Source organism: Anopheles gambiae, chromosome 2 (genome assembly GCF_943734735.2).
Source record: "Anopheles gambiae chromosome 2, idAnoGambNW_F1_1, whole genome shotgun sequence".
NCBI classification, from domain to species: Eukaryota; Metazoa; Arthropoda; class Insecta; order Diptera; family Culicidae; genus Anopheles; species Anopheles gambiae.
The window spans coordinates 31,534,603-31,548,730 of NC_064601.1; the positions used below are offsets into that span (position 1 = coordinate 31,534,603).

The 14,128-nt window shown below is 47.4% G+C and overlaps 1 protein-coding gene across 2 annotated transcripts in view; it reads left to right on the top strand.

Annotated features, from left to right (window-relative positions):
• The first annotated feature begins 2,030 nt into the window (after positions 1 to 2,030).
• The window catches only part of LOC3290737 (headcase protein), a 126,979-nt gene continuing 114,881 nt past the window's right edge, over positions 2,031 to 14,128 (top strand). Inside the window, exons 1-2 of one of the 2 annotated variants that reach the window (XM_061652505.1) lie at positions 2,031 to 2,115; positions 4,058 to 5,712. In XM_061652505.1, the coding sequence (XP_061508489.1) occupies positions 4,394 to 5,712 (1,319 nt within the window). In that variant the 5' untranslated portion in view covers positions 2,031 to 2,115; positions 4,058 to 4,393. The remainder of the gene's footprint in view (positions 2,116 to 4,057; positions 5,713 to 14,128) is intronic. The other variant, XM_003436330.2, reaches the window with a different exon arrangement.

Consider the following 14,128-nt stretch of genomic DNA (forward strand, 5'->3'; position numbering starts at 1 on the left):
TGACTCACAGAGCACGAAAGTACCGCCTTCAATGCTCCCCCCGACAATGTTCGTCTGTTTCATGGGACCATGGGGTGGAAAATGCTTGCCCTCCTTTTTCCACTACCACGGACATTTACGAAGCATTTGCCACATTTTTTCTCCTTTTTTTGTTTGGTCCGCTGCTCCAAACAATGGAATCGTCTTTACTAACACAAACAGCTCGAATCAGCGCTTCTGATTCCCGTCCTTTCCTCGCCCGTCCAACAACTCAGCAAGGATCGAAATTCGGGAAAGGTCCCGGAAAAATATCCCCCCCGTTCGAAAGGACTGGATGCGTTCCTGGTGGCAACGGTATCACGAGGGCGTATGAGGAGAAGGAGGAGGTTCACTTTCTTCCGCGGTTTGCTCCTAAACGCACAAGCAAACGAACAAGGACGACGGCTGGCGTGAAAGTGTGTCCTGCTGTTGTCCCGCTCCTTTCACCGTGTGGGGGGATTGGGAAAAACCCCTCACCAGAGTGAAAGCGAAAACGGACTACGTACGTTCGGACGGGGGAAAGGGCGTTTTCCCTGAAACTTGGTGGTGGTGGAATCGCGTGTGAGTAAGCGGGAGAGAGATGTGCTACAGCGAGAAGGCCACACAAGGATACGCCGAACGGTTCCTCGGGAGAGGAGGGTTGGCATGCGGGTGTCATCCCTGGTCGCTGTTGCTTTCGTTTTCATCCAATCGAAGGACACGTAAACGTTGAATTGCTGCTTAATGGGCACCGCTTGGTCGGGGGGTTTTCACTGGGGCTGCCGGCCGAGGGTTTGGGGGGCTGGGGCCGAGTTTTCCCAACTTGGCCGGGGCCTTGGGTTGGGCTGCGAAATGGGTGGGCTTTTCTGCTTGCACAGCAGCTCAAGCGATGTGTTGTGGAGTGCATTAAGCGTAGATAAATAATTTCATTAAAAGTTAATTGTTCTTCCGTGGTGCATAAGGAATGGGGTTTGTCATGGTTTTAGTATCATTCGTTTTGGGTTTTAGATATTGCTTTTTAAAAGTGTTAGATGTAGGATGTTTTCAATGCTAAAATGTTTGGAGGAAATCAAGTAATTGTATTGCTTTCAAGCCAATAGTACCGCAAAGCGACTTTTCCTCTTTATATGTGTTTTTGCATACAAAATGTATTTAATTTATTTTTGAAAATGTAAATTTTGACACAAACTCTGCCTTAAAAAATAAGTTTTCTTCAATCAATTGGTCAATGACGCCATATGTCAACTGTACTTCAATAGTCAATTGAAGTCCATTTAGGTTTAGTTATCTTATAAACACTCTTTAGTAAATGTTTTACTAATTAGCTATTTTTATGTCAAAAATGTATATTTTTGTCAAAAATGCTATTTTTATGTCAAAAATGTATATTTTTTAATAACTAATTCTAAAACTATTTTCATTCCACCAAACATAATATCGTAATATGTTTTCCTATCATAAAATATTTCACCTGCATCTATTCCACCCATCGTGTACAAAGGAATTTGAGCCAAAACGCAAAACACTTGCAACTGAAAGCAACCATACTCACCAATTCGTGCAGCTTTTCCACGAATTTCCACGAACACGGACGCTTCCGTGCGCGAACTGCGAACTGCTCGATGAATTGCTGCACTTCCCCCAAAAACATACAAAAAAAACAACAAGAAACCTCCTCATCCACCCATACAAGCTCACTCGAGCGAGCGTACACACATGCACCGCCCGTGTAGGATACCGGCAAAAACCGGCACCGTGCTCTGTTCGACAGCGGTGTTGCATGTATGCGTGCACACACACACGCGCGCAGTGAATGCGAATTCTATCGCATCCAAAAATTCTCTGCCTCGGGTTTTTGTGCTGCACGGGCGGGCACGAGCGAGACAACCGGTGTGAGCGAAACGATCTGCCGGCCCTGTCGTGCACGCGCGAGCGCTCGCCCCCTTTCGGTACGGTGGTGTGCGTGTGCCGAATGTCGACTCTGCCGTCACCGCGGTCCAGTCGGTCCCGGCATCGATCGCGCGTGCTGGCCGGCGGTTGCGTTAGTTGCGTTTTCGCTTTCATCGGAGCAAGTCGGCAGCAAAAAGGAAGCGCTGGAGCAGCAGCAGCAGCCCGAGTGTGAGTGCGTGGTGTGAGAGTGTGCGACAGAGCAAGACACCGCCGCCGTGCGAAGAAGCAGCAGCAGCAGCAGCAGCCGGAGTGAACGGCAAAGAGTTTGAGTGTGTGGTGTGTGTTTTTTTTATCGGTGTTAGACAATTGTTGGTGACACGGAGGAATGACCAAAGCGAGCGTGCGTTCACTTTCGTCGCCGTCGTCGAGGCTGGTTTTTCCGTCAACAGTTTGCTGCGTTCTGTGGTAGCGCCTCTGTCGTCCTGCGTGGCACACACACACTGGGTGTTTTGTAGTGTGTTACGTGCGTGCTCGTTGTTTTCCTCCAAAATCCGGTCGCCGGTTTCCTGTGTGCGGTGCTCAAAAGACTAATAAAAAACCATTTTAATGGAGTTGAAATACTCGCCACCGCAGCAGAAGTCGACAGCGTGCAGCATCTTATTACTGGCAGCGAGCCTGAACGGTGGCGGAGAAGCAACAATCGGCAGAGCCAGCCGAAAAGTAGTAGGCCGGGGTCGTCGTCTGTGCGGTAAACAACCTCCGCTGCAATCGGCAGCAGCAGCACCGTGAGCGGCGCGCTTCATCTCCAGGAATCAATGCCAAAAATCTACCTCGAACCAGTTTGTTTGTTTTTTACAACAGAAGAAAAGCAAGAAGAGCTGCAAAAACTAAACCAGCAATAGAGAAAAAGGTTCTCGGTTTTCGGTGGAAGAAAACACGGTTCACAGCGAACAACAAACCCTTCTCTAGCACGTCACGGTCAAAAGGTGTTGTGTGCGGAGTGTGTGTGCGTGCGTGTGTGTGATGTGGTGTAGTGTGTTCTAGTTGTCATCGGGAACGTCGTCCTATCCATCCTATCATACGGAATGCTTCTTTTTTCCTAAAGAAAACCCCTGGTTCTGTCCCAGTTTTTCTCGGTTTTCGCCACGGTGTTGTGTGCGGCCTCCGTTCAACGACTCTGTTTCCCGCGCGATTGAACTTTCGGCGTGTCAGCGTTCGTGTGTGAGTGAAAGCAAAAATCGATGTTACAGCATTTTCCCAGCCTTCTGGTGTACGGTTCCTCCTTATACTACCGGCCCTGCGCTTGCCCCTTGTGCGTTATCGGTTCGGCTCTGCTGTGAGAGCAGCCTGGAGAAAAGAGTGCGTGACACGGCATTTGGACGAAGCTCGCGAGAGGAGTTACCTTCAGGGTGAAAAAAATCCTTCGGTTCAAGTGGATGAATTAGAGAAGAAATCGTCGGTGACGTAAAATAAAAAAAATAAAAATACATAGGCTAAAAGAGGAGCGCCACAGAGTGTCCCGAGAAAGACGGCCGAGAATCGTGTTGCGAATGAACACCACCGAAACGTGATGATTTTCCACGAAGAACGAAGCAAGAAACGACAACAGTAAAACTCACACGCGGCGACTGCCTGACCAAGTAGAATTTTGCAGCAAATATCCACTACCTTTTTGGAGGAAAAGCTCCAGGAAAAAAAAGATAGAAAACCTCCTCGTAGCCAACAAACAAAGCAGCAACGTGTACCCCAGCAGGCGACGATTTGTGTTGTGTTCCGCCACTGTGTGTTTTTCCTTGAAACTTACGGGAATCAACTAGAGAACTTGAAGCTAAAACGCCCCCCCAGAATTTCTACCCGTTGCTCCGTTTTTTGGAGTTCTTTTGTTTGTGCTCTCCTATGTGTGTGTGCGCGTGTGTGCGAACAAGAAGTAGCGAAAGACGCGAATGAAGACGTTTGTTTGGTTCCGGGAAGACTGAATTGTGCTGCCGGTGAAGACAATTCCCGAAAAAAAAAAAATCGAAGTACACAAAGGCGGCGCGTGTAAGCGAGCGAAACTGTGTGCAAGTGTGTGCTGTTTCGATGTATGCGTGTGCCGTGTAATTGTTGGTTGCTTGCTGTCTCGATACAATAAAATAGATTTCCGGCAAATCTATCTTGGCCCTTTTTACAGGCCTCCAAATGTCCGGGCGCTTCCTGGAAAGCTGAAGAGCACCGGAAAGCTAATAATTCCAGAACAAACTTTTCCCCCAAAAGAGGGAATATGTGTGTTGAGATCTTTGGCAGTAACAAGTGACTTTCAGTAAACGTGTTCTCCTGGTGTCTTGTGTGCTGAGTGTCTTCTAGTGTGTCTCCTGTCCCCGAGTTTGTGTCCAAAACCGCAGCCCAAGCATCATCTCCTGCTGGCGGACGGGGAACCCAGTGTTGGGAATTGTGTGGAGACTCCAGCAAGGCACCGAAAATTGATACCCAAGTTCTGTTCGGCGGGTGGTCGTCGTCGCGATCCGCCATGGCACCGCTACGCTCCGGTAGGGTCGTCCCGGGCAGCGAGGGACCAGTGACAACGATCACGTCCTCCAGCAGCACCACCATCGGTGGCATGTACGAACCGCAGTACTACTGGAGCTCGAGCGCCGGCGACTCGGACCACGGCTTCGAGTCGTCCCACTCGGGCGACGGGTCCGGCTCGGAGGGCGCCGGCATGGTCCGGTGCTGCCTGCCGCTCGGCGAATGTCTGAAGCCGAAGGGTGCGGGCGGAAACAACCCATTCTCCGAGCTGGGCGCCATGATCAACCTGGAGGATCTGCGGGAGTGCGTGCGCGTCCAGTGCAGCAACGAATCGTGCACGGCCGGGCAGTACATGCACCGGGAGTGCTTCGACCGGTGGGAGGATGAGGCACTCGCCTGCCTGAAGTCGACCGGGCGGGCCCGCTCGTGGTCGGACAAGCAGCGCCAGCAGTACCTCTGGACGAAGAAGGGCTACGATCTGGTGCAGAAGGTGTGCGGCTGCAAGTGTGGCCGGGGCAGCCTGAAGAAGGATCTCGACTGGAATGCGCCCACCACCGCCACCATGTTCGGCAGAGCACTGGTCGGTACTGGTGGCGGAGGTGGTGGTGGAGTTGGAGATGTCCAGATTGGAACAGGCGGTGGAGCAATGCTGGGACCGATCGGTGACGATGAGACGATGAAGAAGCAGAAGAAAAAGAAAAACCGCCACAACCAGAAGCTGGCGATCTCGATGAGTGCCAGCAGCAGCGCCAACAGCAGCGCCACCAGCAGCCCCAACAGCCAGCAGCAGCAGCAGCAGCACCAGCAGCATCAACAGCATCAGCTGCAACAGCTACACCAGCAGCAGCTGGCCCAACAACAGCATCTTCTGCTGCAGCAGCAGGACCATCAGCAGCAGCAGCAGCAGCAGCAACAGCAGGCGGCGGATGACTTGCTATCGATTCTGAGCAAGATCCGCGTGTCGGCGGCATTGAACACGACGGCGGCTACACCGGGGCGGCGCGTCGATCTCACCAACCTGAATGTCCTGCCCATGATGGGAATGCAGCGCCAGCAGCATCTGCACAGCAACGGTGGCGGTGCATCCATCATGTCGCCCGGCATGCTGACGAACGCGGTCGTTGCCTCGGCCCGCATGCGTGCCAACAGCCTGTCGTCGTCGATCAGCAACGGGTCGTGCACGCCACCGGCCTCGTCGATCGGCGGCGGCTCGGAACAGTCCGTCTCGCCGATCCACAATCAGCCGCCGAGCCCGGCCAGCATTGCCAAGCTGCCGCTGACGCCCAAGTCGAAGGTCGAGCTGTACTCGGAGCGTGTCAGGTATGTTTAGCGAGGCGGAGGAGCTTGTTGTAGTAGCAGTGAAAGAGGAGGCATTTGTGATTCATTTTTTTTTTATTTTAGGTATTACGCAAGTTTTTTATGCAATGGGAAGGGAAACCCTGCAATTTTTGGTAACGTCTTCTCTAACCTTGGATAACAGCTGATAGATTATGTTTTTCCTTTTTTTTGTTGGCTGGTGTATCTGTGGCCCTCTTTCAACCGAACTGAACTCACTCTCTCGCGGCGCGCACGCAGCTGTAAGAAGTAACTCACCATCAGCCGTGTGGTTTTGAGTGTTCATTTCTCGGCGGTGTAATGCGATGGTGTAAAAATTTCCCCGTCTTTATCAACATCTCCCCCTTTTTTGTGCACAAGGTGATGGTGGTGGGTGGTTCTATTTTCTCCGGTAGTCGCGTAGAGTAACACACACACAGCCCACCCACTCTCTGTTGCTTTTACTTACACATTCTCGCTCTCGCGGGCGCTTTCCTTCGGAGAGATTTCCCGCAGTCGTCGGGCGGGGTGGTGGTGGGCCTTCCCGGTAGCAGCGCACGGGGGGCAGAGGCTGCATTAGAGAAGGTAAAAGACAAAAAAGGCAGGTCAAGGAGAAAAGTGTCGTTTTTCATATCCATTGCGTGAGCGGGCCATTTTTTGCTCCAAAATAGGCCTTTTTCCTGTCTTGCTTAGGAGAAGAGGTGGGCGCCTTCGTGTTTCCTTTCCTCGGTGTGGCACACCGTTTTCTTTGTGTGCTTTTGTGTGGTTTGTATCGAACGCGCGCGAGGGGGAGCCACAAATCGCACACACACAAATTCGACCACTTTTTCCACAAGTGGGTTTGATTGACCTTGGAGCAGGCGCGACGTTTTTTCATGCCCGACGCGAAAGTCTATTTCCGTTTTTACTTGTGCCGGTCGGCAAGATATAGAGTGTAGTAAATGTTGAATATTAAACGTCACGGAATGATCCTTGGCATTCTCTACTGTGTGTTGCTTTTGTCCCAAGGCTTAAGCGATTTGATAAGAAAAGGAAGGAGTTGCATTTTTCATTCGCTTTTTGTGGTGCTGTGTTGCGTATTTTTGCTAATAAAATTGGGGTACGATAACGCCTTGAAGAGCTGAAGGAAGTTGTGGACTAGAGCGCGCAGATTCTGAGCAATAGATATATTTTTCAAGTGTGCTTAAAGCTTAAAGCTAACGTTTGAAGTCAATGAAACTCGGTCTAGAGTAATGCAAACAAACAAAAAATCACATTTCTTACACTATGAGCACACCATTTATCGCACTGGGCCGAAATAGAAGGTTGGCCAATCGTGTGTGCCATAGTTGGCCACAACAGTCGTTGAAGTGATGAACAACTCATCGACCTTTTGCAGGCTCTGTTGGTTGTGCAAATTTTTCTCCTCTGAGGGTAAAATAAAACCGAGAAAGAGCGTTTGTAATTTGGAATTTTCTTACGATGTGGCCCGCTCTGCTCTAGAACACTGCTGTTGCTTCCTCTCTGCCAGGTTCCCATTTTCCGATGAATTGACAATTCCCCGCAATGATTGAATGCGGACAAGCTCTCTAGAGCATGTTGGACCGAAACAAACACATAAACTTAGTTTCCCTTTTTGGCATATACAGGGTTTTCCATGGGTTCTCATAGTTGTGGGACACTTTCTAGACTCTTTCCTATTGGAAGTGAACTTCATTTGTTGGAAATTCGACTCTATGGCATCCTTTTTGGACAGGCTCATTGAAAATTCCTATTGGATTTGTTCAACAAGGGGTGCTAGAGAGTCCAATTCCCATTACAATAAGTTCATTTCGCGTAAGAAGGAGTCAATAAAGTGTCGCACAGCTATTAGAACTCCTGGAAAACCCTGTAATGTTCGTGAAGAGAAGGAATTTTGTTTCCGGCTCGGTTTTTGTTACTATTTGCGGTTCTTTTTGCGTTAACCAACAGTGAAGAAATGAGGAACATATTTACTTACGGATGGAGTTTTTTTTAGCAACTTTCGGGCGATCGCTCTTTTCGCGCGATGATTTGCCTTAATTTGTGATGAAGGATTTTCCGAAGGAAATCGAGAAAATGTCTTGCTGTGTACGTTTGCGTTCATTTTGCGCGCGCGCACTACTAATTGTGGTTTTACTTAATTGTTCAAAATAAAAATGTTTTCATTTAGCCACAGGTACCAGCTCTCCCATGGAAATGAGTTTAATTCCTCTTCTTTTTTTTCTAATGCAAATTCCATTCCCCTGCAGTGTTCGCGTGTGTATAACGCATGCAAAACAAAACAAAATAAAGCACACGAAACGCAAGCGTAAAACGAAACAAAAGAAACCGGTATAATAATATTGTGTAAGTGGTGGTGTTTGCTTTTTGTTTACTTCAAACAACACCCCCTTTCTCTCCCCCTACTAAATAGTGGTGGGGGGATGCCGGTGGGACAAATCATCATCTATCACGGGACGCGATGATACGCTGCCCGCGGGGCCCGTGGGTTGGGCGGTTATGGTAATGACCTAGAAATTACCGAAACCGGTTTCTTCCTACCCAGGAACCAACCGCAAACAAGCCTTTTTGGACTGGACGGCAGCTAAACCCGGAGTTAGAGAGGAGGGGGGAATACAGTAGGGTCGGAACGGAGTGTAGCCGTGTGAAAATATAGGTGCCCAGCTATGCAAGTCAAGTCCGTAGAACGACCGGCTCGCTGTTAGTAGTGGATCTGGTTCCGCATTCGGAGTGGATGAGATATGATGCAAACGAATTTGTCAATTTGTATTAAACCGGCCGTTTCTGTTTGCTTTTTAGTGTTTATTTTTTACTGTTTATAGATGAAGTTTTGGAGTTTGTCAAAATTCTACACGGTGGCAAGTATACTGCTGAAGCAGCATTAAATTCAGCGCGCGAGTTGTCTTCAATAAATTCCCGAAAAAAGGGCAGATGATCGCTTTCCATCGATGGTGAAACCGTTTAATTGCATGCGCGTGTCTTGCCGGCTCGTGCTGGCTATTTCCAGCTGTGTGTTGTTGCTGCTGCTGCTAATGATCTGTTCCAACGCCAGAACTGCACTACACTGCACCTGCTGTTAGCTTTTCGGCAGCTTTACACACGATACATGTTCAACTGTACATCGCCGTCACTGTTCTGCGGGTTGTTGGGTAATAATTTCGGGAACGTTATTGCACTTTTAGTTGCCTTTTTTTTCCTCTACCCAAAACTGTGTGTATTGTGTGTAATTGGATCTCTGGCCAACAGCAGAGAAACGGATGTGGTGGTCTGACCGTGTTTGGCAACACACACCTCATCCAGCGGAAAGCGCCATTTTACACGCAATTATTAACGCATCTACTCGCATTTTTTTTTGTGCGCGAGAACGAAGTTTTAAATATTCGACTAAACTCGTCCGGGCACCAACACACTGACCCCCCCACCAACTGCCTTCCCTTAGCTTACATCAAACACCAACCAACACTAGCATTTCATCGTCGACTCGCGCGCGCTGCTACATTCGGTGAGTGTTGTACGTTTTTGTAGCACCGGCTGGCGGGCGGCCTGTTTGAGTGGTGGGTGGTGGTGGTGGTAGCGCGTTCTTCTGCTGTTGCTGCAACCTTCAACCATATGATGTGCTAACCTTGAATTTTAAGTTTGTCAAAAGAATCGTTCGCGCGCTTTTGACGCCAACGGAGAGGGGGTGTATGGTGCCGTTTGTGTGTGTGTGTGTGTGTGTTTTTGTTGTTGGTTCGTTTTGTCATTCGATTCGAATTAGGGGTGGGGGTAAATTTTTAAAACAATATGTGCCACCACCCCCTTGCACACAACCCAGTACGAAGGGCGCCCCGAAACCTACTCAGAGTTTCATTTATTGTTTTTTTTATTTTTATTTTTTGTAATGCTACCCAATCTATCAACTACTGTGTGTTATATGGTGGATCTGTTTTATTGCTTGCCAAGAGCGTGTGCAATATTATTGAAGCGTCGTGTGCTCCCTCTTTCTTTGCGCTGTGAAGGTGCACGGATGACACGCTGACTTTGGAGCCAAACGCTCGTTCCCAATGCTGGAAGGAGAATTCCCCAGTGCTAGTGTTGAACTGCTGCTGCAGGGGTTGCAAGGGTATGACCAAAGGTTTAGGAGAGGATATGATAATGAGCCGTTTGCTGTGTGTGTGCCCGGTTTTGGGCAAAATGTATAATTAGCTTGGTGGAAAAAGTTGATTCTTTTTTCTTCTTTTTGTTGTTGCTGTTGGGGGTTTGGATGTGCAGGCAAACGATAACCTTGAAGATCTGGAGCACCGTGTCTCCGGGGGAGGTGTAGTTTTAATTTACTGACTTCTAAATGGACCTAAATGGTTTTCCGGACAGCTAGTTTTGAACATTAGAGGTTTTATTTTGCAGAATAAATTTTGATTTAAAAAAATATATTTTGTTATTTTGAGTTCACATTTCTGGGGCAACAAGTGTAAATACAACTCTCGTAAGTATTTAATGCGGCCCGAAATGATTTAGCGAGTAAATTATTAGTTTAAAATTTTGATTGTTTTCATGAAAACTTCAATTTTTATTTTTTACAGACGTAAGTCAACCTTCAACAATCAAAATTTGATAAATGCTATAAGCATTCTCTTATCAAAACGAGGTTTAAACGATCCAATTAGCTAGATATAACATACCAAAATGGCCCTCAACTGTGGCCCGCGAACTGAAAAGTTTGGAGACCCAATGGTGTCCTAGTCCATGTGGGATTTGATCTCACGACATTTGCTATACCAGTCCCGAGCATATGGCATTGAACCATTTTACCATCTGCTCCTACTGACGATACCAACTATGTAGGTTCTTCATCGAGAACTGTATCTTGTGATAAACCAAATCAGTAGTGCTGTTAAGTTTGACCAGCATGACAAAAATGGCACAAACGCGTATTCAAGGGAGCAGACGGTAATAAATTAAACCGAATTGCCCAAATGCATATTCTAATCGATTGCACATGGGCCAAGTCAAGGACAAAGAGAAGTCGTGTGTGCATTAAATCGCGCTCTAAGACCTGTGTGTCGCTTGGGAATCAAATAAAGTATAAACGGAAGACAACAGCAAAAAAAAAAAAAAAAAAAAAAATCGGGGAAATGAGCCGTGTTGTGTCTCATGAATTTTACCATACCCACTGACCTCGAAACCGGATTCTATTTTGCATGTGACCAAAAAAAAAACCGTCCAAAATGAGCGCCACACATTCATCGCGCGCGCGCGCGCCTGCTTAACTATCGTTGCGCACCTTTAACACGCCTGGGCTGGCACGCTAACACACACCGAGAGGAGGAGGAGGTGTACGCACATTCCGATGACTTAACTGTGTTTTTAACTCCTCAGCTGTGTGGTTGTAACGATTTCCGTAAACTCAGTGGCCACCCGTTCGTTCAGTATGTCTCCCTCGGGGTTCGAGTGCGGTTTTGGACTGTAAAACGGCTTGACCTCGCTCGGCACGGCAACGGGGCGAGGGGGTGGTGTGTGTTAGTCCCTCTATCACAAAGAGAAGGGAGGGTGTTTATAGGAAGGTAAAATTCTTCTCTAGCAGCAATAGAGAGGACAACAATAAAAATAAAATAAAAACACCCCCGAGCAAATGAATAGAAGAAACGCAACGACTGGAAAGTTTGATATGATGAGGGCTTGTATTTTAGAGTAATCAAATTTATCACCTGCTTAGCAGAGGAGGACGGGTGTGTGGTGCTTCTGTGCGTGCGTGTGTGGCTCACAAACTTTCGGCGCGAGCAATTAGTGAAAAATTGTGTCCGCTGTAATGCGACATGTCTCGTGCGTAATAGCCCTCATGTTTTATTGGGCGCACACCACCCGAACCATCATCGTGTTTGCCCGTATTGGATTGTTTCATCTTGGAATGATTCACTCTGGTGCGCTGAGCGTCCGGAAATGAAGGTTTTTGCTGGTAATTAAGACGTCGAAACGAGTTGCTTTTGTGCTCAAATTGAGTCTCTGTGTATGGCCAAGAATTGCCTGCGAAGACCTGCGGAACCGCTCGATGGGTTCGTAGAAATTAATTTCGATTGCTCAGTGCTATAACGATGTATTATTAATTCATATGAACATACGTCCTTGCGTTATAATATCCTGTTAATGCAATCTTTTGTTTTGCCCCTTTAATATCTTTGCAGGTTGGATGGGGGTGGTTTTAAATCGCTTGTTTGGCAGCTGGAAATTGGGTTTTGGGATGGTTCATGAAACCGTTTTCATATGCAGTGTACTGATCTATTCTTCATTCTATAGATGACCTAGTTTGCTTCAGATCTTTCAAAGAAAAGGAAGAACACTTCGTTGCAATGTACGGATCGGATGCTTACCTGAGAGATTTATTTTTCATTTTACAAATAAATTCGTTCGCACCACGGCGGGGGGCCGACTATCGCTCTCTCTCACGTTGGGACCGACAAGGTTCGTCGCTTCTTTTGGAGAGTTTTATTTGTGCAGAGTATTCCACATAATCTTCCTGTTGCGTGGAAAGGTCATCCCTTCGACGGGGTTTTGAAGCGACGATACCAGTTCCGGTTGAAGTCTTGGCATTTTTTTTGGGGATAAAATCCCTCTTAAAACTTACAGCAAGACAAAAGCGAAAACTGAGAAGGATATTTCTTGTTCAGGGCTCTTCGGGTGATCGGTGCAATATAGATAGCCGAAAGGAAAACAATAGCGGCAACGGAAGGGAACAGGAACAATACACAAGGCAGGCGAACAACAACGGGATCGCTCCTTGCGCGAGATACCAATAAATCATAAGACGGTTGTACCCGTGTGCGTGTGTGTGTGATCGGAAGGTTTATGAGGTCATCCCCGCGCCGGGTTACGCTTCTCTGATATATGGGATGGGTTCTTTATTTCGAAGGGATTTTTTCTTATAATAATCATATCCCTTGCTGTCTGGTTTCTACCTTCTGCTTTGTTGGAATTGCAAGCATAGAAACGGTCGATTAAAGCGCGAATATGCTCTCCTCATCCATGCTTCTTGTGTTGTGCGCATTGGTCCGGGGAGCGGCCTTCCCTTTGCGAGAAACCAACCAGCAGGTGTAGCATGCTAAATGCTAAATGGGAAAAGGACATTTCATACCATGCTCTCATCCGTTTCGCTTGTTTATTTAGTGTTAACTTTTTTTTTCCTGGCTATATCTCTAAGGCTCTTTTCATCTCCCTCCTCTTTATGCTCCCTTATCTCACACGGGAGGCGGCGACTGTTTCGGCGATGATAAAGATGAGTTCCTTTCTTAATCGAACGATAGTAATTGTTTTTTTGTTGTTGTTTCCGTCGTCACCCACACACCCACTTGTGAGCGATTGCATAATAATGATGATGAGAGCTCTTTCGGGCGGGTGGGTAAATGATGATTTATGCAAAACTGTCTCTGGTAGCGCACAAAAAGCGGGTCCTCTCCCCTCTGGATTTGGTGTGGTCGGTTCGATTAGGTTGACAATTGAATTTTGTGATTTTTTTCGGCTTTCATTACGATTTTTCCACCTTCTACTATTACCTTTCCTTTGTGCGAGGGAAACAAGTTGATTGCAGATCGGTAGAGGGTGAGTTGCATGGTATTATAATTGTGTTTTGTTCTTTCCTACTGCGTTTTTTTTATTGCCGTACAGCACCTTTTGGTGTCCTTTGGTGTGTTACTGCTTTGTTATATGCAACGGTTGTTAGGTTCCTTCCGTCTCCTGCCGAGGAAAATTAATCTCATTTGCATATTGATTGAATTCGCCTTGCTGCTGGACGGTGGATCCACCCGCTGCTACTGCGTAGGTCCGTGTATCTCGGCTCAGTCATGTATGGAGCGTCCCCGTATCGATAGTGGATTTCATTGACGATTTGTATTTCACCCCTCAAACAAGGTAGTAATGGCTTGATGGGTTTTGGAAAACTGTAGGACCCGGACATCGTCTGCCGGCACTCATGCGGAGCGCTCTGGTGGCGATCCTGTTGCTTTTGAACACAGCGGTACTGGTCGTTCTGTTGTGGATTAATTGTAGTATTTGTGTATGGATGTTACACAAGATTCTTTGTTTATATACTATGGTACTGTCATTTTCACATTTATGTTAAATCCATAATTGGGGCCCTTCACGATTCTAGTTAGTTTTTTGTATGGAGTTTGACAGTTCGAGGCTGAAATCATGTAAACTTCTTCTTCTTCTTTGGCTCAACAACAGTTGTCGGTCAAGGCCTGCCTGTACCCACTTGTGGGCTTGGCTTTCAGTGACTAATTGTTTCCCCCCCATAGCAGAATAGTCAGTCCTACGTATGGCGGCGCGGTCTATTTGGGGATTGAACCCATGACGGGCATGTTGTTAAGTCGTACGAGTTGACGACTGTACTACGAGACCGGCTACGAAATCATGTAAACACTCCATACAAAACCACACAAAAAACTAGCCT